We start from the raw sequence: 26,212 nt of genomic DNA on the forward strand, positions 1-26,212 counted from the left end.
GTTTCTGCCCAAATTCCTTTGCGTAATCAAATACATGAAATCTTCCGTGAACCAGCGCAATCAGTCAGCGTAATGGAACATAATTGTTTATTTATTTTCTTTGCATTGGTAACCTGGTGCACTTTTACAAATTCAGCTAAAAATTGTTTCATCACAAAAAATAAGCATTTTTAACAAGTGTCTAGTCCTCCACCTGTGAGTAACCTTAAATCACTGAAAATGACTTTTAAATAGAAGCTACACTGAACCATTTCCTAGTTTCAGTGGTCAGTTTTTTAGTAAATGAAATATTTTTTAATAGGTAAAAACTTTTAATACTTGCCTACGAGTGCCTGTGTGCCTTAAAAAATGAATGCAATTTGAAGAGCCTCCTCAAATGGCTGCAATCGGCAGAAACTCGTCATCCCCATTAATTCTATCGGGTTGTGCGGCCAGTTTTGTGGGCTGGGTTGGCTTCGGGCAAATTCATTTTTAATCCAACGTTAAAGATTGCAGAAACTCAATTTATGCTTGACGTAAATTACATTTAAAATTCACCGATTTTTTGCGCTGCATTGGACGATTTCCCCCGGATTGCATTGATAATTCTCGCACAAACCAGCAGAAACTCTAGACCCAGGTTTCCCATTTTGTCAATTTTATTTTATATCAACTTTTTCTCATTATAACTTCCTACACTTATAATTATTATAGATTTTGCCGGTGTAAACACATCACACTGATTGATTGCAGGATCTCACCACCAGGTGCCCCGAATAGCTCAACATTTTCATCCACTAATATTTTCTCAGTAACTGAAATTTCTAATTGTTCCAAATAAGAGTCTGCACAAAATAAAAAATGACACATTTCACACTAATGTGATTACATTTATATATTAAATTGTTTTTTGTACCTTTAAATACTTTAATTAAAGTTTTTACTCAAAACCCTAAGCCTTTCCGAAGCCTTTTTTTTTCTCCAGAGCTGCAACTGTCAGCTGAATTTAGATTGCACAGTATGAGCTTGTGTTGGCTACCTAATTTCCCAGGACATATCAGTCCTGTTCGGTCAGCTCCACTGGTTTTATTTGGAGGTTCTCGAACTTTCTGCAACGTAGTTTTTCTTCAAACAATTTTGAAAAACAAGAGGATAAATTTCAAAAGCTTTAGAGGTAAAATTTATATTGAGTTTTTTAAAAGAGGATCTGTTTGTGTCTCTCTCTCTCTCTCTCACACAATCAGCAATCGGATTACACACCTGTTGTTACCTTTGTGTTTTCTAAACATTAGAAAGATTTAATTAGGTAAGTGACAGCAGAGAAAGGTTGAGAGGGAAGGATACAGGAGTTCCGTGCCTTGTTCAAAGGGGAACAGTTTGGGGTAATAATGAGAGAGATGGGGTAATAGGAAGGGATCACAATGGAATGCATGAATAGCTGGGGGAAAGGATAGAGTGGGAGCCACTGAGGGCCCCAACCCATATGCATCATCATCATCATAGGCAGTCCCTCGAAACGAGAATGACTTGCTTCCACTCCAAAAAGGGATGAGCTCACAGGTGTTTCAATGAAGGACCTAATATTCCAGGTCAGAACTACATCTTGAAGGGTGGAAGATGCCTGTGCATGTATTTTTTTTAATGTCTGGTGGTCGTTGTACAACAGCCACCACAAACCAGGACGTCTGGAGACCAGCTCTGCTGCACGGACCTAGTGCACACACATATCTCAGTGTGGGCTGGACCTTGCTGCCTCTGGGCCCTCACCTCTTCTGGGCCCCAAAGTCACGCCTCTCCTGGGCCCCTCTCCAAGACCATCAGCAGGCTGGGGCCATTAGAGGGAGCAACGTGTGGTGGCATGCCACTGCAGGGAGCAGCGCGTGCTGCTGCAGGTGGGTGACAGCCATAAGCAGCGTGCAGCCATTAGTCACCATATCACACAACACCTCTCACTCAAGGGAGGTCTTACTGCAGTTGTACAGGGCCTTGGTGAGGCCACACCTTGAATAGTGTGTACAGTTTTGGTCTCCTACTCTGAGGAAGGACATTCTTGCTACTGAGGGAGTGCAGCGAACTGATTCCCGGGATGGCAGGACTGACATATGAAGAAAGACTGGATCGACTAGGCTTATATTCACTGGAATTTGGAAGAATGAGGGGATCTCATAGAAACATGTAAAATTCTGATGGGATTGGACAGGTTAGATGCAGGAAGAATGTTCCGATGTTGGGGAAATCCAGAACCAGGGGTCACAGTCTAAGGATAAGGGGTAAGCCATTTAGGACCGAGATGAGAAACTTCTTCATTCAGAGAATTGTGAACCTGTGGAATTCTCTACCACAGAAAGTTGCTGAGGCCAGTTCATTAGATATATTCAAAAGGGAGTTAGATGTGGCCCTTATGGCTAAAGGGATCAAGGGGTATGGAGAGAAAGCAGGAATGGGGTACTGAAGTTGCATGATCAGCCATGATCATATTGAATGGTGGTGCAGGCTTGAAGGGCCGAATGGCCTCCTCCTGCACCTACTTTCTATGTTTCTAAAAGGGAAAAAAAAAGAGAAGCAAATAGAAGAATTGAGGAGTTAAAAACAAAAGAGAGATAGACAGAGAATGAAACAACAATGCAAAGAGAGAAAATGCAGGTACTGTGTGTACTGCGATTGGAGATCAGTTAGCAATATATTAAACATCTTGCAGCTAGCATGCACCATTTGTCACATTTAATTCCTGTAAAATTACACTTTTTCCATTACATTTGCACAGTCACAGTTTCACTATCAAACATTGTTGATTGGCTCAAAGCAAAATACCAGCAAATTTAAATGGAAGAGGTAGGCTGCAAAGAAATAAAATGTGAGGGAAGTGACTATAAAACAGTTATGAGAAACTACTAAGTACTTATGGGAACAACCGATCTTGAATGACCCATCAGGCAAATCTACCTATAAAAGAAAGGAGGCAGCTCAACCAATTGAATCACTTAAAAGAAAGTTAACAATTACAGCTGGTATTTGCATAATATAACAGCAACAACATGCATTTATATAGCACTTTTAAAGTAGTAAAGCGTCCCAAGGTGATTCACAGAAGTGTTATCAAACAAAATTTTATACTGAGCCACAGAAGGAGATATTAGGACAGGTGACGAAAAGAGGTAGGATTTAAGGAGCCAGTAAGTACCCAGTATGCTTCAGTAGGATTCTTGGAGTTGCAGTAGAAGACTACATACTCTCATTCTGTGAGGATTTATGACTTTTTCTATAACTTGGATTAAAATCGAAGATTGAATTCTCAAAGCTTTATATTAGACAAGTTTCATGTTTAAAATATTAACAACTGCTCCTTTTCTCAAATGTTACCTCACAGACTTTGTGGCAGTACCTGTGATTGATAGCATCCGTGGTTTAATTTGATTATGTTTAGAATATATTTTTCTCAATGGAGAAGTAAAAAAATATTCGTTTTTTGTTCTCCAAATGATTTAAATCTAGCTGAAAGGTGAACTTGAACTATTGGATTCCCGCTGATTGACTGCTGTCCATGTAAACCATGACAAGACCCTCCTCTTCATTTTTGCTCCAAATTGAATTTTAAAAGGCCAGGAAATTGGTCTCATGCTGAAAACCAGCATGAAGTGTCTGAAGATGGAGGCCCAAGGTTCACTTGAAATTGGGCCTTGGGCCACATCTACATAATACCGACGAGCTGTGGATGCCAGTCGAGCATCCCAATCCAGCTTGCTAATCAGGGCCTTCTCAAAATTGGTCAGCCAGAGCTGGCCCAGAGGTAGATCCTGGGGAAGCAGGTGAGCAGGAAGAGGATGAGTGTGGGATAGCAACAGCAGTCTTGCTGTTCAGTCAAGAGGACCTCTCTGCTCTTGTTGACTCCACATTAAAGTGAAAAGCAAAACTTATCTATTGTTCCACAGCCATCAGTGATGCCTTTAAGCACCGCTGGTTAGGCCGTGATACAGCCAGAAAATCCGAATAGAGCCTGCGCTGTCAGCCTGCGCACCTCTGAGTGAGAATTGCGAGACTGCACTTGGAAATTGGTCCCCCATCCCGATATGAATTTTGTACCCAAAAATCGGAGGGGGATGGGGATCAATGTCTCCCCCATCTTATCAGAAAGACAGTGAACCCTGTATAGCTTAAACAAAGCTGTTTTGAATGTCAGAACGGTAGCATAGTGGTAATGTTACTGAACTAGTAATCCAGAGGCCTGGACCAATGATCCAGAGATGTGAGTTCAAATCCCACCATGGTAGCTGGGGAATTTAAATTCAATGAATTAAATAAATCTAGAATAAAAAGCAAGTACCAGTAATGTGACCATGAAACTATTGGATTGTCATTAAAAACCCATCTGGTTCACCAATGCCCTTTAGGGAAGGAAATTTGCCATCCTTACCTGGTCTGGCCTATACGTGACTCCAGATCCACAGCAATGTGGTTGAATCTGAAATGGTCTAGCAGGTCATTCAGCTGTAACAAAACAGCTATGAGAAACAATAAGAAGAATAAAACTGGATGGACAACCTGGCATCAAACGGCATCGGCTACGGACTTGTGCCAAAATTGGGAGAGCTGTCCCACAGATGAGTCGAACAACAGCCTAACAGAATCATACCTTTCAGCTAATGTCCCAGATTCCTCCATCACCGTACCTGGGTATGTCCTGTCCCATCGGCAGATTAGAGCAACCAGGGGTGGTGGCACAGTGGTATACTGTTGGGAGGGAGTGGTCCTGGGAATCCTCAACATTGGCTCCGGACCCCATGAAGTCTCATGGCTTCAGGTCAAGCATGGGCAAGGAAACCACCTGCTGATTACCACCTACCGCCCTCCCTCAGCTGATGAATCATTATTCCTCCATGTTGAACACCACTTGGAAGAAGCACTGAGGGTATCAAGGGCACAGAATGTGCTCTACGTGGGGGAATTCAATGTGCATCACCAAGAATGGCTCGGTCGCACCACTACTGGCCAAGTGCTGAAGGACATAGCTGTCAGACTGGGCCTGCAACAGGTGGTGAGAGAACCAGTATGAGGGGAAAACCTACTTGACCTCGTCTTCCACAGTCGACCTGTCGGAGATGCATCTTTCCATGGCAGCACAGGTAGCAGTGATCACAGCACAGTCATTGTGGAGAAGAAGCCCCATCTTCACATTGAGGGCACCCTCCATCGTGTTGTGGGGCACTGCCACTGTGCTAAATGAGATAGATTCAGAACAGATCTAGCAGCTCAAAACTGGGCATCCATGAGGCACTGTGGGCCATCAGCAGCAGCAGAATTGTATTCCACCACAATCTGAACCCTTTGGCCTGGCATATCCCTCGCTCTACCATCATCATCATAGGCGATCCCTCGAAAGAGGATGACTTGCTTCCACACCGAAAGGGATGAGTTCATAGATATTTCAATGAAGCACCTAATATTCAAGGTTCCGAATTCCAGGGGTGGAAGATGCCTGTGCGTGGATTTTTTTAACGTGTGATGACTGTTGTACATCAGCCACCACATGGGCTTGACAGAGCTAAGCCTTTATCCAGTGGCAAGGGTTAATCAGGATGATTGAAGACCTGCTCTGCTGCACGGACCGAGTGCGCACACAAATTGCCATGTGGGCTGGCCCGTGCTGCCCCTGGGCCCTGGGCTATTCTGGGCCTCGTACCCTCATTTTCCGCACCTCCACTATGACCTTCCAGCTGTACCTGGGCCCCGCCGATGTTCCAGCCCACGCTCTAACCGGCGACCTGGGCCTTGATGACGTCACCCAGTCGCCCACCTCAAAGTCGTCGCACACTTGGGACGACTCGCGCTGGAAGCTGTAGTGGCATGCTCCACCTTTTTATACTCCCGACCTGCGGTGGTGTCCTCTCGCAGGTCGGAGGGGCCCAGAGCTCCAGCTCTTTATACTCCCGACCTGCGGTGGTGTCCTCTCACAGGTTGGAGCAGCCCACGATGCTGCAGGGGCCCAGAGCTCCAGCTCTTTATACTCCCAACCACTTGCTCTACCATTACCATCAAGTCAGGGGACCAACCCTGGTTCAATTAGGAGTATAGAAGAGCATGCCAGGAGCAGTACCAGGTGTACCTAAATACGAGATGCCAACTTGGGAAAGCTAGAACACAAAACTTACATGCATGCTAAACAACGGAAGCAGCAAGCTATAGATAGGGCTGAGCGATCCCACAATCAATGGATCAGATCAAAGCTCTGAAGTCCTGCCACATCCAGTCGTGAATGGTGGTGGACCATTAAACAACTAACAGGAGGAGGAGGCTCCATGAACATCCCCGTCCTCAATGATAGAGGAGTCCAGCACATGAGTGCAAAAGACAAGGAAGCATTTGCATCTTCAGCCAGAAGTGCCAAGTGGATGATTCATATCGGCCTCCTCCTTAGGGCCCACCATTTCAGAAGTCAGCCAATTCGATTCACGCCACGTGATATCAAGAAAGGACTGAGTGCACGGGATACAGCAAAGGCTATGGGCCCTGACAACGTCCCGGCTGTCGTGCTGAAGACTTGTGCTCCAGAACTAGCCACACCTGTAGCCAAGCTGTTCCAGTACAGTTACAACACTGTCATCTATCCAACAATGTGGAAAACTGCCCAGGGTATGTCCTGTCCACAAAAAAAGCATGACATAGCGACATCCGGCCAATTACCGCCCCATCAGCCTACTCTCAACCATTAACAAAGTGATGGAAGGTGTCATCGACAATGCTATCTAACGGCTCTTACTTATCAATAACTTGCTCACTAATGCCCAGCTTGGAATCCGCCAGGACCACTCGGCTCCAGACCTCATTACAGCCTTCATCCAAACATGGACAAAAGAGATGAATTTCAGAGGTAAGGTGAGAGTGAGTGCTGTTGACATCAAGGCAGCATTTGACCGATGTGGCATCAAGGAATGGTTGGCATCAAAGTAAAACTGAAGTCAGTGGGAATCAAGGGGAAAACTCTCCACTGGCTGGTGTCATATCTAGCACAAAGGAAGATGGTTGTGGTGGTTGGAGTTCAATCATCACAGCCCCAGGACATCACTGCAGGCGTTCCTCAGGGCAGTTTCCTAGGCCCAACCATCTCTCACTTGCCTGGATGAGCGCAGTTCCAACAAGACTCAAAAAGCTCGACACCATCCATGTCAAAGCAGCCCGCTTGATTGGCACCCCATCCATCACCTTCAACATTCACTCCCTCCACCACCGACGTACCATTGTTGCAGTGTGTGCCATCTACAAGATGCACTACAGCAACTCACCAAGGCTTCTTTGGCAGCACCTCCCAAACTCATGATCTCTACCACCTAGAAGGACAAGGGCAACAGGCGCAAAGGAATACCACCACCTCCACGTTCCCCTCCAAGTTACACACCATCCTGACTTGAAAATATATTGCCGTTCTTTCATCGTCGTTGGGTCAAATTCCTGGAACTCCCTCCCTAACAGCACTGTGGGAGTACCTTCACCACACGGACTGCAGCGGTTCAAGAAGGCAGCTCACTAACCATATTCTCGAGGGCAATTAGGGATGGGCAATAACTGTTGGCCTTGCCAGTGACGCCCACATCCCATTAACTAATTTTAAAGAAGAATGTTTTATTCGGTTATTTTTGGTTTTTGATTTGTTGAAGATTGATGAGCTGATTTTCCTCTCTGGGTTCTCACTTGGGCCAGAAAGTGAAGTATATCTGACATATGATTCACCTGCAAGGAGAGGTGCCTAGGTACATTCCTGGCATAGGCCCATCCCTGGCAGCATCTTGTGCTGGAATAGGAGGAGAGGTGGAAACAGGAATGTATCTGCTGGCTTGAGAATATGAAGGGCTTCTGGCTTCCTATGTCTAAAGATTGTTGGAAGGTGGATTCTTCAATACATTTGAAGTACTTTCTCTTTAACCATCTTTGAGCTCCCCCAAGATGTCTAGTCCATCAGGGTCCCAGCATAAGACCATTGCCATATTTCTTCAGGTGTCACATTGTTGGGGCAGTCAAAGAGAAAAACGAGGCAGGATGCAGGAATGCCCCCTCCTTTTCTATTTACATAGTTATGTTGGACCTGCACACATTATAGGAGCAGAGCCAGTTATGTCAGGTTTTGGTACTCCCCAAAAATCCCAGAGCAGCATTGTGGGAATGCAATGGGTCTCTGCTCCCATTTCCTCTTCCCTGTGCCTGGGACTGAGCATTCTCCAAATAGTAAAGAGGAAAATCCCCCTTTTATGTATTGTCAAACACACTAATAGTACACAGAGTATTTAAATGCAACAAGCTAAAGGCAAGAACTGGCTGCTATGGTGGATGGGTATGACAGGGGTTCCTGATGGCCCAAACGGGGCTAAGTGCAGTTAGTATGCCGTTAGTTTATTTTAAGGGTGCCTGATCCAATTTCCCCCAACCTATACTGCCAGACTAGCAACTCACCCAGTACTACCACCACTGCCCTTCTCTCCACAATGTTTACAGGCCCCTATCTCTAGTATCTCCTTCACAAGCCTCTAGATCATTCAGTGTTCCCACATTAGCCTTCCCTCATTCTAGGATGTCCCGCTCCCCATTTTCCCAGATCCTGCATACCTCCTCCTTCCCAATACTCCAGGATCCCGGACCTGCTCAATGCTCCCATTATCCCTCTCTGGTGCTTCTAGACATCAGGGGCTAACTCATTGCCCTCTGATCCCAGGATCCTGAGATCCAAACCCAGTACTTCCAGATCCTAGGTTCCATTCCTAGTACTCCTAGTTCCTAAAGTGTTGGAGCAGTTCCATGAAGGGCATTAATACTACTTGGGTGAGAGATTCACATTCGCTGCAACAGTAGTGGCATACAAACCAACTAGTATAATTATTAAAACCAACTGTTGGGTTTGTGCCATTGTCTCTGCAGTTCAAGTTAATTGACGTATGATTATTTACCGTTAACATTTGTGTATTTTGTAACTCTGTTAGCTTGCAGGCCTGGGTTCTACAAAGCTTTTGCTGGAAACATCAAGTGCTCCAAATGTCCTCCACACAGCTTCATCCACGAAGATGCCTCAGAAGTGTGTATATGTGAGAGAAATTACTTCAGGGCAGAAAAAGACCCACCCACCATGGCTTGTACCAGTAAGTAATTACAGCTATTTGATTCTGTCTTCTAGCGCTACATGTCTGACTTATTAAAGTGGTTCAAGAATTTTTTTTGGTACATCACAAAAATCAAGCTGACTTGTCATAGAATTCACAACAGGAACAGGCCAATACCTGAACGAGTATCAGAATATTCTGTGTAGAAAGAGGCTTGTGGGTGTGGCTTAAGCATATAGCAATATAGCATCATCATCATCATCATAGGCGGTCTCTCGTATCAAGGATGACTTGCTTCCACACCAAAAAGGGATGAGTTCACAAGTGTTTCAATGAAGGACCTAATATTCCAGGTCCTGAACTACATGTTGAAAGGTGGAAGATGCCTGTGCGTGGATTTTTTTAACGTGTGGTGGCCGTTGCACACCAGCCACCAAACGGGCTTGACACGGTCTTAGTCCAGTGGCAAGGATTAACCAAGACGACTGGAGACCTGCTCTGCTGCACGGACCTAGTGCGCACACATATTGCAGTGTGGGCTGGACCGTGCTGCCCCTGGGCCCCTGGCCCCGAACTCACGTCCCTCCTGGGCCCCGATCTCATCCCTCTGCTCCTGCTGTAACTGTCCATGCTCCAATCACCGACCTGGATGACATCCAATCCAGTCGCCCTCTTCGCTGCTGTCGCACTATTATTATTAAAAGTATAATTTATTTAATAGTTTGTTTTCTATATTTTTACATAAATGTTGTGCTCATCAAAATAAGGGATGCAGTACTGTGGGATGGAAAATGTTTCCTTTTAGCACATGGTACCAATCTCAGAAGAGCATCCTCTTCTTGTGAGATACATTTTCCACAGTGGCCATCTTTATAATCTCTTCAAGTGTGTAAATTTAGTACTACTAACTGTCAGATTGTCAGCCGTTTTGAATTATGAACTTGCAAAAGCCAGGTACGAAGTGGACCTTGGCGTACACATATTACTTGGCGGGGGAGGGGGGGGGGATGGAGGGGAGGGGTTGATGCACGGGGTGAGGGGGGTAGGAGGGGGGTGGAGGTGAAGGGGGGAGTTGGGGGGGTGGAGGAGAAGGGATGGTGAGGGGGGTGGGGGTGGGGTGGAGGGAGTGGGGTGGAGGGGTGGGGGGGTGTGGAGGCAGGGTTGGGGGGGAGGGGTGGCGGGGAGGAGAGGGGGTGTGGCCTTACATCCAATAGTTTGCTTTCATCCCAATCAGTTTGAACCAGAATAAACTGAGGTCTCAGAGCACGAAGAAATATCCTGTGACCCATTTCTTACTCAATCTCCCTTTCACAGATGTTTCTTGATTTAAAAATAAATCTATATTTATCACAAAATATGTTAACATCACAACTAGAGCTACTTATCTTCTTCACTGCTACCATATCTTCCCTAAACAGACACTTATTGAACAGTACATGTATTTATTTATGTACAAGACATCAAAGAGACAAACAGTTTTGCTTTCATGATATCAGACAACAGTGAGCTTGCTGAATATTAAATACTAACATGTATTCATACCAACTCTATGATCCACTGGCACAAAATGTAATATTTGAGGCTGAGATAGTTCCAATAATTTAAAGCTCATCCCTCACTGAGGAAATTTTCAAAATGGCAACCAGTTGTGAGAATGTGGCCTCAGCAGAGACACGCACAGAATCTCACTCAGAAAACATAGAACAGTGTCATAATAAGAGCAAGTTATACAGGTGTATTTGGAACTGTTCTCCTGCGAATAGGGGTGTAAACAACATTTTGGGTACAGTACAGAAATTTTTACTCAGTATCTAACCCATGCAGTGCCTCATTTGGAATTTTTGGATGCTGACAGAAGATTCCCAAATTGGAAAAGAGTTTGATTTTCCAACACTAAAATCCCCTGCTTCAATCAATATGAAAAATGAATCACACTCTCCTCAGAAATATAACATTTGTAACACCAGCCAGTCACTTCTAGAGAAGAGTGAAAGGAAAATTTCACATGTTGCAATGGAAAATGTTAACAAAACCATCAACGTTTGAAAATGATTTATTTAAAAATAATGGGCCCGAGTTTGGTGAAACCTAAGTTCCACCCAAGTACCGTCCAAAGGACCGCTGAGATCCTGACGGTACTTTGGGCTGAATTTTCGTGAAAAAATTTGGGAAAGACCGCCCGGCGGCAAAAATGAGCCCTGCACACCGATTCTGGCAGTAGGTCCCATTCTGGGTGGCAAATACGATCTTCGGCAAAGAGTGGGGAACAGATAAAATAAAACATTTTAAAAACAATTTAAAAAAAAAACACCAGACATCTTCAGGGGACCCCATCCACCTAAATCCCTGCAAAAGAAATAAAGAAAAGTGCACTAACCTTTTTTTGCAGATCTTCATACTTACCATTCAGGTAAGACCTGCTTCCACGCGGCAGTCTCTTCTGCTGCTGGAGCGGAGGGCCTCCCAGACCAAACTGGGGAGTGAGCGGGCGAGAAGACTCTTGTGGGTGTTGCACACATGTGGGTGCATGCCAGCGGACGCTCCCCAGTGGTTTCTCTCACTGCCGGCGTGAGGGCCTGACAAAACTCACTCGGAGTGGTGAGCACCCAAAAAATATGGAGACCACCGAGAAACTGGGCGACAGCCGTCAGTGAGTCAACCAAACTCGGGCCCAATGTTCTTTACATTAACAGTATGAAATTTTCAGCATATTATGCTGTTCCTTTTATTATTATTAGTTGCCCCCTAGAAGCGTTGTTCAAGAATTTTATTTTAATGGAATTAATTAGGCCTTGCTAGCTGACATCTATGACTTGGCCGTCTCATAATAGAGCCAGAGAAGTTTGTAGCACATAAGAATGCCATTCAGCCCATTGTATAAGTGCCTGATTTTTGCTAGAACACAAAAAATGGAGCCCCAGGTGTGTGCAGTGGCTAATTCAATTCAATTCAATTCAATCATTTCAATTTTGAAGTGTTTATGGTTGCTTGATCGTACTCAGTTAATCTTTAAGTTACAACTTTTTTTTTAGAGTGGAATTAATTTAATTTAATTTTCAGTTTTTGTTCTGGAACTATAAAACTGCCATTTGCATTTGTTCTGGAATAAATAACAAGCTGATGCACGTTCCATCTTTACAAGGCAAATTAGAAACTTCTGGAAACAGCGGTGACCAACACCTGGTTTGCTGCTGGAGTTACAGCAGGAAACCAACAGAACCCCTGAGGAATTTCAACCTCAGTGTATCAAGACATGAAAGGAAAATTTTAAAACTAATTCTTTGTAGTTTATTTTAGTAAAACAAAGACTACCAGGTTTGTAGTTAAATTCATTATTCTGTCCATATTTAGAATACCCTATACTGATGTTCACAAAGTCTCAATGTGAAAGAGCTGTAAAGTACCCATTATATAGGCCATCCTTGCAGCAACAACAACAACTTGAATTTATATAGTGCCTTTAACATAGTAAAACATTCCAAGGTGCTTCGCAGGAGTGATATCAAACAAAATTTGACACCAAGCCACATAAGGGGATATTGGGCCGAAAATTGCGGTCAGAGGTTTCCTTCGTACGAATGTCTCTGACCTGAAAAAAATCTACAAAACTACTTGTTGGTCCCAGAGAAACATAGGATTCTGGTCTGAGGCCTTCATTCGCTGCTCAGCGTATGGGGATCTGTCTTCCATGTACGACTGCATCTGTTGGAATCACATGGGCCTGGACCACCAATCACTATCTAGGATTTTCATTGATAAAAATGGGAACTCAGTTTGTACAGACCTCCCATTACTTTCAATGAGAATAACCCCCTCAAACAAGAAACACAGCACAATATTTTTTTTTTAACCTCACACATTTAAAAAGTATTGAAATTAAATGTAATTAAATGTTTTAGAAAAAAAAACATTTTTGGAATTATTTTAATGTGTTTTAATAGGGTTAAAAATAAAAAGGTTTTTAATACAAAAATGAATGATTAGATTTAATTTTTCTATGTTTTAAAAGTGTTATGTTGGTAAAAGTGAGCTATTAGCTGGCGTAAAAGTTTGAAGGACATTCGCTGGGCAAATAGCCCAACCTCTGCCCCATGAGCGTCCTTCCTGCGGTGATGCGTGGAAGAAATTTTGACAGATTGGAAAAGCCAGATTTTGGCGCATGCGCATCGTGCTCTGAGAACCAGCATTTGCGAGGCCTTGCCGGGTCCGTGCGCACGTTGTACAGACCCAGCGAGGCCGGAATTCTCGGCCCATTAAGATTGGGGTCACAGAGCGTCTTGAAGGAGGAGAGAGAGGTGAAGAGGTTTACGGAGGGATCTCCAGAGCAGCCTAAGGGCTGTAACATTTTTTGTCTAAAATTAGTATTATCTACTCTTGTATAGTCACCGGTATTTGGTATCCAATTATAGCCACAAATTAGAGTGAATGTTCTCACTAATGTACACAGAGTCAATATTCTTTTGTTATTAAATATATGTGAACTATTACTTCCAGCTACTTGTAGCTGCACCACTGAGGAACATGCCAGGATCAGGCTATGTAGATGTACCACAGCATGTAATGCCCATGGCAATCATATTATGTTGTTTCTTTCAACTGCAAAATAGGTCATCATGAATATTAATTTATTAACGTCAACTTTTGGATTTTTTTTCTGAACATTAGTTGTTATTCAAGCCTTTAATTACATGTAGCTTTTCACCTATCTCTCATTGTGAGCTCTTTATTTAACGTGGGACGTTTTAATACAATGATGTAATTAGACACTTTGATGCAAGTCCAATTGATTTTGGAAATTGACTTAAATGCCATACTTATCTTAGACGATCAAGTATTGGCTATTCATTGACAACCTATCACTAAATTGGATTGACATCATAGAAACATAGAAAATAGGTGCAGGAGTAGGCCATTCGGCCCTTCGAGCCTGCACCACCATTCAATAAGATCATGGCTGATCATTCACCTCAGTACCCCTTTCCTGCTTTCGCTCCATATCCCTTAATCCCTTTAGCTGTAAGGGCCATATCTAACTCCCTCTTGAATATATCCAATGAACTGGCATCAACAACTCTCTGCGGTAGAGAATTCCACAGGTCAACAACTCTCTGAGTGAAGAAGTTTCTCCTCATCTCAGTCCTAAATGGTTTACCCCTTATCCTTAGACTGTGTCCCCTGGTTCTGGACTTCCCCAACATCGGGAACATTCATCCTGCATCTAACCTGTCCAGTCTCGTCAGAATTTTATATGTTTCTATGAGATCCCCTCATCCTTCTAAACTTCAGTGAATACAGGCCCAGACGATCCAGTCTCTCCTCATATGTCAGTCCTGCCATCCAGGGAATCAGTCTGGTGAGCCTTCTCTGCACTCCCTCAATAGCAAGAACATCCTTCCTCAGATTAGGAGACCAAAACTGAACACAATATTCCAGGTGAGGCCTCACCAAGACCCTGTACAACTGCAGTAAGACCTCCCTGCTCCTATACTCAAATCCCCTAGCTATGAAGGCCAACATACCATTTGCCTTCTTCACCGCCTGCTGTACCTGCATGCCAACTTTCAACTGATGTACCATGACACCCAGGTCTCGTTGCATCTCCCCTTTTCCTAATCTGCTGCCATTCAGATAATATTCTGCCTTCGCGTTTTTGCCACCAAAGTGGATAACCTCACATTTATCCACATTATACTGCATCTGCCATGCATTTGCCCACTCACCTAACCTGTCCAAGTCACCCTGCAGCCTCTTATCATCCTCCTCACAGCTCACACAGCCACCCAGCTTAGTGTCATCTGCAAACTTGGAGATATTACACTCAATTCCTTCATCTAAATCATTGATGTATATTGTAAATAGCTGGCATCTCAGCACTGAGCCCTGCGGCACCCCACTAGTGTCTGCCTGCCATTCTGAAAAGGACCCGTTTATCCCGACTCTCTGCTTACTGTCTGCCAACCAGTTCTCTATCCACGTCAGTACATTACTCCCAATACCTTGTGCTTTAATTTTACACACCGATCTCTTGTGTGGGACCTTGTCAAAAGTCTTTTGAAAGTCCAAATACGCCACATCAACGGGTTCTCTCTTGTCCACTCTACTAATTACATCCTCAAAAAATTCCAGAAGATTTGTCAAGCATGATTTCCCTTTCATAAATCCATGCTGACTTGGACCGATCCTGTAACTGCTTTCCAAATGCGCTGCTATTTCATCTTTAATAATTGATTCCAACATTTTCCCCACTACTGATGTCAGGCTAACCAGTCTATAATTCCCCGTTTTCTCTCTCCCTCTTTTCTTAAAAAGTCGTGTTACATTAGCTACCCTCCAGTCCATAGGATCTGATCCAGAGTCGATAGACTGCTGGAAAATGATTACCAATGCATCCGCTATTTCTAGGGCCACTTCCTTAAGTATGCTGGGATGCAGACTATCAGGCCCTGGGGATTTATCGGCCTTCAGTCCAATCAATTTCCCTACCACAATTTCCCGCCTAATAAGGATCACTAGACCCTCGGTCCCCTAGTATTTCCAGAAGGTTATTTGTATCTTCCTTTGTGAAGACAGAACCAAAGTATTTGTTCAACTAGTCTGCCATTTCTTTGTTCCCCATTATAAATTCACCTGAATCTGACTGCAAGGGACCTATGTTTATCTTCACTAATCTTTTTCTCTTCACATATCTATCGAAGCTTTTGCAGTCAATTTTTATGTTCCCAGCAAGCTTCCTCTCATACTCTATTTTCCCCCTCCTAAGTAAACCTTTTGTCCTCCTCTGCTGAATTCTAAATTTCTCCCAGTCCTCAGGTTTGCTGCTTTTTCTGGCCAATTTATATGCCTCTTCCTTGGATTTAACACTATCCTTAATTTCCCTTGTTAGCCACTGTTGAGCCACCTTCCCCGTTTTATTTTTACTCCAGACAGGGATGTACAATTGTTGAAGTTCATCCATGTGATCTTTAAATGTTTATCATTGCCTATCCACCATCAACCCTTTAAATATCATTCACCAGTCTATTCTAGCCAAATCATGTCTCATACCATAGAATTTACCTTTCCTTCAGTTCAGGACCCTAGTCTCTGAATTAGCTGTGTCACTCTCCATCTTAATAAAGAATTCTACCATATTATGGTCACTCTTCCCCAAGGGACCGCGCACAACAAGATTGCGAATTAGTGCTTTCTCATTACACATCACCCAGTCTCGGATGGCCAGCCCTCGGGTTGGTTCCACGACATATTGGTCGAGAAAACCATCCCTAATACACTCCAGGAAATCCTCGTCCACCGTATTGCTATCCGTTTGGTTAGCCCAATTTATATGTAGATTAAAGTCGCCCATGATAACTGCTGTACCTATATTGCACGCATCCCTAATTTCTTGTTTGATGCTGTCCCCAACCTCACTACTACTGTTTGGTGATCTGTATACAACTCCCACTAGCGTTTTCTGCCCTTTGGTATTCCGCAGCTCCACTCATACAGATTCCACATCATCCAAGCTAATGTCCTTCCTTACTATTGCGTTAATTTCCTCTTTAACCAGCAACGCTACCTCACCTCCTTTTCCTTTCTGTCTATCCTTCCTGAATGTTGAATACTCCTGGATGTTGAGTTCCCAGCCTTGGTCACCCTGGAGCCATGTATCCGTGATGCCAATTATATAATATTCGTTAATTGCTGCCTGCATAGTTAATTCGTCCACCTTACTACGAATACTCCTCGCATTGAGGCACAGAGCCTTCAGGCTTGTCTTTTTAACACACTTTGCCCCTTTAGAATTTTGCTGTAATGTGGCCCTTTTTGATTTTTGCCTTGGGTTTCTCTGCCCTCCACTTTTACTTTTCTATCTATTTTTTGCTTTTGCCCCCATTCTACTTCCCTCTGTCTCCCTGCATAGGTTCCCATCCCCCTGCCATATTAGTTTAACCCCTCCCCAACAGCACTAGCAAACACTCCCCCTAGGACATTGGTTCCGGTCCTGCCCAGGTGAAGACCGTCATAACCTAATAGATCAATTTAAGACTGGAAAGATTTTTACGTGGGCAAAAAAAATGAGTTAAAAACATGTCTTCAATTTGATATGAACAGAACACTTGCATGATGAAGTCAATTTTCCTTGTGAAATATTAATTGTATGCAAATATTAATATGCTTGTGTGAATAATGCCCAGCCTGTTACATAAAACCAATAGATTTACGACAGCCCATCAGGTGATGTTTATTATTAACGATGGTGGTACTGCATATGGAAAAAAAGATGATTCTGTTGCCACTAATAAATCATGTCTCAGCTTTCCTGCTCTTCTGAGTTGAAACTGCTAGGCCTTTGTAAGAGTATCCCAGTATTGGGCTGATAAACACTGTAGCTCTGCATAGACATTTATCCTATTTGGAAACAAACAAAAAAGATTGGCTATTCTGCAGTACTGAAATAATCTTACCTTAATGGGCTTCAAAAATGAATAAATTAACTGAAGATTTAATTAAGATACAGTCTAGGACTATTGAATGTTACTTAATTTCCATTAGTTCAGTGAACTCCGAATTCGTTATTTAACTTTAAATCATGGTCTTTTATCTCAGTTGTTCTGTTGTTCTCTATTAATATGGACTATGAAGCTACTTCCAAGATCTTCAAGCCACTCAAAAGTGCATGAGTTGTTTAAATCTCTATTTCTAAATGGTATCTGACCATTTCAACACTCAACATCAGCAGTGTCTCTAGTCCTGAATGATTTAGATTTGCCAGCTTTCTTTTCCTGTGTCAAACAATCCGTCTCCACTGTATGAGCTATAACAAAGCAATCAGGATATATTCATAAAAGCTTACTAGTGCACATAATTCTCTACTGTCACAAAATTAGAATTAATCGACTCGCATTGTTCCAGATTCTAAATCTTGGTAAATGATTCACTGCATGTCATTACAGCTTAAAATTTGCATGAAATCACAGTTTAGCTGGAATAATTTAACAGCAATTAAAAAGCTATTTAATCATTCATCATGCAAATCAGCATGAGGGCCCCCTCGAGTAAGTCTGCCTGATCTTGAGCAGCTTACAGATATGGAAAAGCGGATGAAGTGAGACCCTTTCCAGAATTATTCCTCTGACTGACTGCATTGCTCTGAATCATAGAAGAAGGGAATCATTTCATGTAATGCACACAAAAGAGGGACTGCATTTCAACTAGTGTTACATCCATATTACTGACAGCTGCATAATTGGCTCTTAGGCAACACACCGCATGCTGTAAACATATCAAACAGTACTTTAAAACTTCAATTTTGTTCCAAGCACACAACATGTAACTATATACAAGCTCTACTGGCTGATGAATGTTAATTTTTAATTAATCTAATTTAAAATAGGTTTATTATTTTTCATGTTACAGACTCAGATCTCCGTTTTTTTAATTCATTTGATTTATAATTGATTTCACTGCACAGTAATTACATTCAAGATACTTTGTACATCAGGTACTGCTAAATGTGTCACATGTGTCAATTAACATTTTTGCTTTTCCCAGGTGTGGAATAACCCTGTAAGCAGTGAAACTGGCTGCCTCTTCCATAGAGTAAATCACATTATTAGAATTACTGTAGCCACACAGAAGAGCTTTACTTATAATTCAACCATGTGCTCCAACAAATTATAGGAATATACACAGTTGGTATTCCTTCTCGTATGCACACCCGGTGTCCTGGCCAATGTTAATCCTTCAATCAACATAACGAAAACAGATTGTCTGGTCATTATCACATTGCTGTTTGTGGGAGCTTGCTGTGTGCAAAATTGGCTGCTGCGTTTCCCACATTACAACAGTGACTACACTCCAAAGAAAAAGTACTTCATTGGCTGCAAAGCGCTTTGAGTCGTCCGGTGGTCATGAAAGGCGCTATATAAATGCAAGTCCTTCTTTCTTATTAATGCACATCATTTGAGAATTCTTGCTTGTGCAGGGAAATTCATTATCTTTGCTAATATTCCAGCTTTTTAACAATTAATTTACACACATGCTTTAGTTGTATGCTAAATTTGAAAAATATTCAACAGATTAATGGACTCAATTTTCCCCAATTATCTGTGCCGCTTTTCTGGCATGCACCGTTTTTTGGAGTAAATTAAAATCTCCAAGTTTCCCCAACGTTTCTGTGCTAGTGTAATTCACTTAGATAGGATTTTTTTAGGCTCCGATTTTTTTACCTCATTAGGGGTGTAACCTGCCACCCACGCCAATTCTGAAAGCAAGTTTGGCCAGCTCCAATTTACTTCAGTTTTTCTTAGGACGGCGTATGTGACCACTCTGCAAAAACCGTCCGGGCAGTTAAGAAAATCGGCGCAGGTAAGAGAATCAGCACAGCAGAAGCAGTTCCACTATGGGGGGGGGAGAGGTCGGAGGTGGAGGGGGGAGAGGAGAGAGGCAGGGAGACCTTTCAGCCAGGGTTAGGAGCGGCACCTGGCACCGGGAGGGGGGGAGGCCTCTCGGCCAGGGTTAGGAATGGCACCAGGAGGAGGGAGGCCTTTCGGCCAGGGTAAGCCGCGTCACCTGGCACCGGGGGGAGAGAGGGTGGGGGGGAATAGACTTTTGGCATAAACTCTTTAATAATTTCATGCTGGTAACTTGCTGCAATGTGTAAGTTGCTATGAACTGGCCAGAATGTATTGTATGTTTCACTTTCCAGCCTCAGCCTGCAGTGTGTCCCTTGTTATTCTGACAACTCAATCTTTTTGGCGCAGATCTTAGGCTCCACTCCTAAAGCTAAAACAAATCCAGGAGTCTATGTTCTTCACCTGAATACAGGGGTGGCATGCTGCACAGAGAAAACTGACCTCTTTTTGACCGATATGAATGTCAGAACATGGGCCAGTAACACACACAAACCCATGCAGCGCCAAAATCAACAATTCAAACGGGGGAAGTTGGATGATTTTTCTGGGCGTACCTGGGCCCCAAAAATTGGGGACAACTCTTCAAGTACATCAAAAAACGGCTTTGGGGGAAATTGAGCCCAATAATTGTAGGCTCAAGCAAGCTAACGAACTGTGAGTATTTGGTGTAAGGAGTTTCCAGTGTAAGATTTGTGCTCAATTGGATTACAAAGTCTCATGAATCCACCGGCCCTATTATAGCTTTGTAATTTCCATCCAAGGAAACTATTATAATTCATATATGTCCTTCCAGCTGGCTGTTCTGATTGGTTCCTTCTGTTGTTGCCATATTTGATTTCCATGTGGGTTTGTGTGTGTTACTGGCCCATGTTCTGACATTCATATCGGTCAAAAAGAGGTCAGTTTTCTCTGTGCAGCATGCCACCCCTGTATTCAGGTGAAGAACATAGACTCCTGGATTTGTTTTAGGAAAACTAAATTAGCAGCTGAGGTCTATTCAATGGATAGAAGACACTTGGATTTCCTGTAGGTTTGTAATGAAAGGCTATAAGGCTGTTCAAGAAGATTAAGACGCATTGGGGTCGAAATTCAATTTCTACCATTACCAATGGCGGGAGGCGGCTAACGGATGGCAAAGGCCTACCTTCGACGGTAAGCAGCGTCCACGCCTGCACAGAAATTCAGCAGGCTGTTTGGCAGAGGCGCCAAGAGCTAACGATGCGCCGGCTAACTCCACTCGCGTGGTGACATCATCCTCCATGGCGCCTCTATCACAATATTTAGTTTGAATGTCAGCCTTCCCAGCCGGCGTTCATACAGGCTAAAAAAAGTGGTGAGTAAACAGCGGAACTTGGGCAGAATCGCCCAGAGAGAAAGGTACATTTTTTTCTTGATTTATTTCTTCATTTTTTTTATTATTTGTAACAGTGGGGAAGATTGTGTGTGTGGATCGGAGAAGTTTGTGTGTGTAGGTCGGAGAAGTTTGTGTGTGTGGGTCGGAGAAGTTTGTGTGTGTGGGTCGGAGAAGTTTGTGTGTGGGTCGGAGAAGTTTGTGTGTGTGGGTCGGAGAAGTTTGTGTGTGTGGGTCGGAGAAGTTTGTGTGTGTGGGTCGGAGAAGTTTGTGTGTGGGTCGGAGAAGTTTGTGTGTGTGGGTCGGAGAAGTTTGTGTGTGTGGGTCGGAGAAGTTTGTGTGTGTGGGTCGGAGAAGTTTGTGTGTGTGGGTCGGAGAAGTTTGTGTGTGGGTCGGAGAAGTTTGTGTGTGTGGGTCGGAGAAGTTTGTGTGTGTAGGTCGGAGAAGTTTGTGTGTGGGTCGGAGAAGTTTGTGTGTGTGGGTCGGAGAAGTTTGTGTGTGTGGGTCGGAGAAGTTTGTGTGTGTGGGTCGGAGAAGTTTGTGTGTGTGGGTCGGAGAAGTTTGTGTGTGGGTCGGAGAAGTCTTTGTGTGTGGGTCGGAGAAGTCTGTGTGTGTGGGTCGGAGAAGTTTGTGTGTGGGTCGGAGAAGTTTGTGTGTGGGTCGGAGAAGTCTGTGTGTGTGGGTCGGAGAAGTTTGTGTGGATCGGAGAAGTTTGAGTGTGTGGGTCGGAGAAGTTTGTGTGTGTGGGTCGGAGAAGTTTGTGTGTGTGGGTCGGAGAAGTTTGTGTGTGTGGGTCGGAGAAGTTTGTGTGTGTGGGTCGGAGAAGTTTGTGTGTGTGGGTCGGAGAAGTTTGTGTGTGTGGGTCGGAGAAGTTTGTGTGTGTGGGTCGGAGAAGTTTGTGTGTGGGTCGGAGAAGTTTGTGTGTGGTCGGAGAAGTTTGTGTGTGGGTCGGAGAAGTTTGTGTGTGGGTCGGAGAAGTTTGTGTGTGGGTCAGAGAAGTTTGTGTGTGGGTCGGAGAAGTTTGTGTGTGGGTCGGAGAAGTCTGTGTGTGTGGGTCGGAGAAGTCTGTGTGTGTGGGTCGGAGAAGTTTGTGTGTGGGTCGGAGAAGTTTGTGTGTGTGGGTCGGAGAAGTTTGTGTGTGTGGGTCGGAGAAGTTTGTGTGTGGGTCGGAGAAGTTTGTGTGTGGGTCGGAGAAGTTTGTGTGTGGGTCGGAGAAGTTTGTGTGTGTGGGTCGGAGAAGTTTGTGTGTGTGGGTCGGAGAAGTTTGTGTGTGTGGGTCGGAGAAGTTTGTGTGTGTGGGTCGGAGAAGTTTGTGTGTGTGGGTCGGAGAAGTTTGTGTGTGTGGGTCGGAGAAGTTTGTGTGTGGGTCGGAGAAGTTTGTGTGTGGTCGGAGAAGTTTGTGTGTGGGTCGGAGAAGTTTGTGTGTGGGTCGGAGAAGTTTGTGTGTGGGTCAGAGAAGTTTGTGTGTGGGTCGGAGAAGTTTGTGTGTGGGTCGGAGAAGTCTGTGTGTGTGGGTCGGAGAAGTCTGTGTGTGTGGGTCGGAGAAGTCTGTGTGTGTGGGTCGGAGAAGTTTGTGTGTGTGGGTCGGAGAAGTTTGTGTGTGTGGGTCGGAGAAGTTTGTGTGTGTGGGTCGGAGAAGTCTGTGTGTGTGGGTCGGAGAAGTCTGTGTGTGTGGGTCGGAGAAGTTTGTGTGTGTGGGTCGGAGAATTTTGTGTGTGTGGGTCGGAGAAGTTTGTGTGTGTGGGTCGGAGAAGTTTGTGTGTGGGTCGGAGAAGTTTGTGTGTGGTCGGAGAAGTTTGTGTGTGGGTCGGAGAAGTTTGTGTGTGGGTCGGAGAAGTTTGTGTGTGGGTCGGAGAAGTCTGTGTGTGTGGGTCGGAGAAGTCTGTGTGTGTGGGTCGGAGAAGTCTGTGTGTGTGGGTCGGAGAAGTTTGTGTGTGGGTCGGAGAAGTTTGTGTGTGGGTCGGAGAAGTTTGTGTGTGGGTCGGAGAAGTCTGTGTGTGTGGGTCGGAGAAGTCTGTGTGTGTGGGTCGGAGAAGTTTGTGTGTGGGTCGGAGAAGTCTGTGTGTGTGGGTCGGAGAAGTTTGTGTGTGTGGGTCAGAGAAGTCTGTGTGTGTGGGTCGGAGAAGTTTGTGTGTGGGTCGGAGAAGTCTGTGTGTGTGGGTCGGAGAAGTCTGTGTGTGTGGGTCGGAGAAGTTTGTGTGTGGGTCGGAGAAGTTTGTGTGTGTGGGTCGGAGAAGTTTGTGTGTGGGTCGGAGAAGTCTGTATGTGTGGGTCGGAGAAGTTTGTGTGTGTGGGTCGGAGAAGTTTGTGTGTGTGGGTCGGAGAAGTTTGTGTGTGGGTCGGAGAAGTCTGTATGTGTGGGTCGGAGAAGTCTGTGTGTGTGGGTCGGAGAAGTTTGTGTGTGGGTCGGAGAAGTTTGTGTGTGGGTCGGAGAAGTCTGTGTGTGTGGGTCGGAGAAGTTTGTGTGGATCGGAGAAGTTTGAGGTTTTTTTTCCTTTCTTCCCTTTTCTTCACGTTTTTCAGCTAGCATGGCGGCAGCCTCCCGATGTGAAATTCAGTAGCCCTGCTGAGCTCCCGCCCTAGGATGAGTGTGCAATGCCAATTTTTAGTGCTGCTCTCTCATCTTTGGGCGTAAAAACTGAATTTGGCAGTTTGAGCCTGCACCTAAAGCCTGGCGGAAAATCAGCACTCGGGTGGTGACACCGCCTCAAAAACGGCGGTACCGAATTTCGACCCCACAGAATTGACTGCAGTTTATCTATCTGAATTGAAACCTGCCCTGGCAATAGAAAGAAAAGGGCAATTCATTGTTCTGTGGGGGCAGTGACTAATGCAACAATGGCTGACCATGAGAGAGAGCATGCACCAAGGTTTTTGGATGCTGCATTGGCAGTCTTGGAGGAAGAAGTGGAAAGTCTCCTTTTTTTATTTACACTATTTGTGAACAATAATGGAGAGAATTTTGTAGATAATATGATGAAATTTACTAATGACAGGAAGCTGAATGACTTTCTGACCATTGTAAAGGAAACTGAAGGTAATGAAAAGGATCTACACCAATTAAGTGAATGAGTGGATCAGTAGCTGATGGATTTTAACCTGGATCAAAGTAAGGGAATACACACCAATGAAGAAAACAAGAAACATGCTATACAATTAAGGAATGTCCATTCTTAAAGATGGAAAAGGATTTAGAAGTGATTTTTAAGTATAAAGCTAGTGCCAATAAAGATGATCAACTAATGGACTATATTCCCAAAGTATTTGATTGTGATCGATTATTGTATTCCTTTACAACATAGTGGTTAAATTACATTTGTAATTTGCTGTACAGTTTGGAGCCTCTTTCAAAAAGACAATTCATTTGATAGAGTTCCAAGCAGAATGTTGAAAAAGAATTTGAGACCTGGGATTCTACCCTTTGAAGAATAGCTCAAATAATTTAATTTGCTTTCACTGCAGAAAAGACAATAGACAAGGGATGTAATTTAAGCTTTTGCAATGATAGGATGGAATAAATTAAAGATTAAAAGCAAGCTGTTCTAGTTAACTGTGAAGGTAGAACTAAAGGAATAGAGTAAATTTAACAAGCCTCAAGTAAGATGAGATTTAAAAATGTTTACCCACAGTATAAGACAGTTAATACTAAATTGATTACCTACTTAATGCAGGCTGGATAAATATATAAATTGAATCTGATATATCTTGCATGTTTGGAAGTGTTAATCACTTGCTTGGTGCCTTGCCTAAAATGTTTTTAATAAAACCACCTCTGTGACTCCCAGCTTTCTAGTTTTAAAATTATACCACATTCGCTGTAAATGCTAATAGTCACAAAAACAAGGACATTTGGAACTAATTATGAATTATGTTTCAAATGTGAATACAACAAAGAGAAAAAGGTAAAATATTTTAAATGCAGTTGAATAAATAATATAATTGAATCTTTTCTAAAAAGTACTGAAAATGTAGGAGATTGTGAAAGATAAAAATTACGGGGGTTAAATTGGATAACTGGATTGGGCGCAGGGATTGTGATGCGCAATTAACCCGCACCCATTGATTGCAATTGCAACATTGTGCTTCCATGATTGCTGCATGCAGCCAGCACTCCCCATGCTGTTCATTGGCTACACAAATCAGCATGAGGCCCAATATCATGACTGCCTAGCATTAGTTAGAGCTAGCCTGCACCTCATAAAAGGGAGGTGCGTTGTGGCTGCTGGTGGTGCTGAGATCATTCTGAATATTGGGCTATGGAAGAATCAACAATGGATGACCATGGGAGAGAGCGTGCACCAAGGTTTTCAGATGCTGCATTGTAGGTCTTGGAGGAAGAGGTGGAAAGAAGGAGAGATGTACTGTATCCTCGGGGGCCGGAGGCCCTCCAGACACATGCTCTGAAGGCAGTGGGAAGAGATAGTGGCAGAGGTTAATGCCAGTAGTGTAGTCCCAAGGTCCTGGATGTAGATTAGGAAGATGCTTAATGATCTCACATTAGTTGCTAATGTCAGGAGTGGATCTTCAAATGCCATATCCTACCAACTGCACCACTAGCCTGTTGCAAGCCTCACACCCACAACTTACAGCTCGCGCACACTGGCAGCTATTCAACTGTGACAGTCACACATCACCCAAACATATTGCATGACACTCATTGACATTCATCTTTCTTGCAGAAGAAGGTGGCGCACAACAGAAGGTAGCTGGAATAACAGAATGAGGAGAGGAGCGGCGCGCCTGCATGTTTCAACCCCCAAGGAGGGCGCAGTGCTGGCCTTTATGGATGTGTTTATTTGTAACAACTAAAGCTCTGATTGGGTCCCCTTGAGCACAAGAATTGATTGCTGATTGGTTCCCTTGGAGGATAAGACACACCCAGCAGTTTCTCTGGAATGTGTAATTAGAACTGCCCTGCCTACGTAATAAGTGACTTTGCAAAGTGGTGATTCAAGCCATTCTGACTGCCGACTCCAGACAGAACAGAGCTTACCTGGATCAGACAGGGATCACTCTCACAATTAACACCTTCTCCCACCCCCCCAAACAAGTTCCTGTCCCCACCCCCCAAGTGCCTGACCTTCCCTCCACCCCAGCCCAAGTTTCTGACATTCTCCCCCCCCACCCCACCCCCCCCGCCAAGTGCCTGATATTCTCCCCCGCCCAAGTACCTGAAATTCCTCCCCTCCTTCCCACTGCACACGGCCCAGGTTCCTGACCTTCCCCCCCCCTTCCAACCTACCCCCCACCCCCCCGGGTTCCTGACCTTCTCCCCCACCCAAGTTCCTCCCCCATGGATTCATGACCTCCCCCAATAAGTTTCTGACCTTATCTTGCCCCAGCCCCCAGCCCCGCGCCATAGATGTGGATAACGGAATGTTAACAGGTTTATTGGATAGGAAGTG

The 26,212-nt window shown here is 44.1% G+C and overlaps 1 protein-coding gene across 3 annotated transcripts in view; it reads left to right on the plus strand.

The window, feature by feature from the left end:
* The window catches only part of epha6 (eph receptor A6), a 754,048-nt gene that overhangs the window by 284,359 nt on the left and 443,477 nt on the right, over nucleotides 1–26,212 (plus strand). For all 3 annotated transcript variants that reach the window (XM_070893392.1, XM_070893391.1, XM_070893390.1), the window contains exon 2: nucleotides 8,943–9,098. In XM_070893392.1, the coding sequence (XP_070749493.1) occupies nucleotides 8,943–9,098 (156 nt within the window). The remainder of the gene's footprint in view (nucleotides 1–8,942; nucleotides 9,099–26,212) is intronic.

The sequence above is a fragment of the Pristiophorus japonicus genome, chromosome 11 (assembly GCF_044704955.1).
Source record: "Pristiophorus japonicus isolate sPriJap1 chromosome 11, sPriJap1.hap1, whole genome shotgun sequence".
Lineage (NCBI taxonomy): Eukaryota > Metazoa > Chordata > Chondrichthyes > Pristiophoridae > Pristiophorus > Pristiophorus japonicus.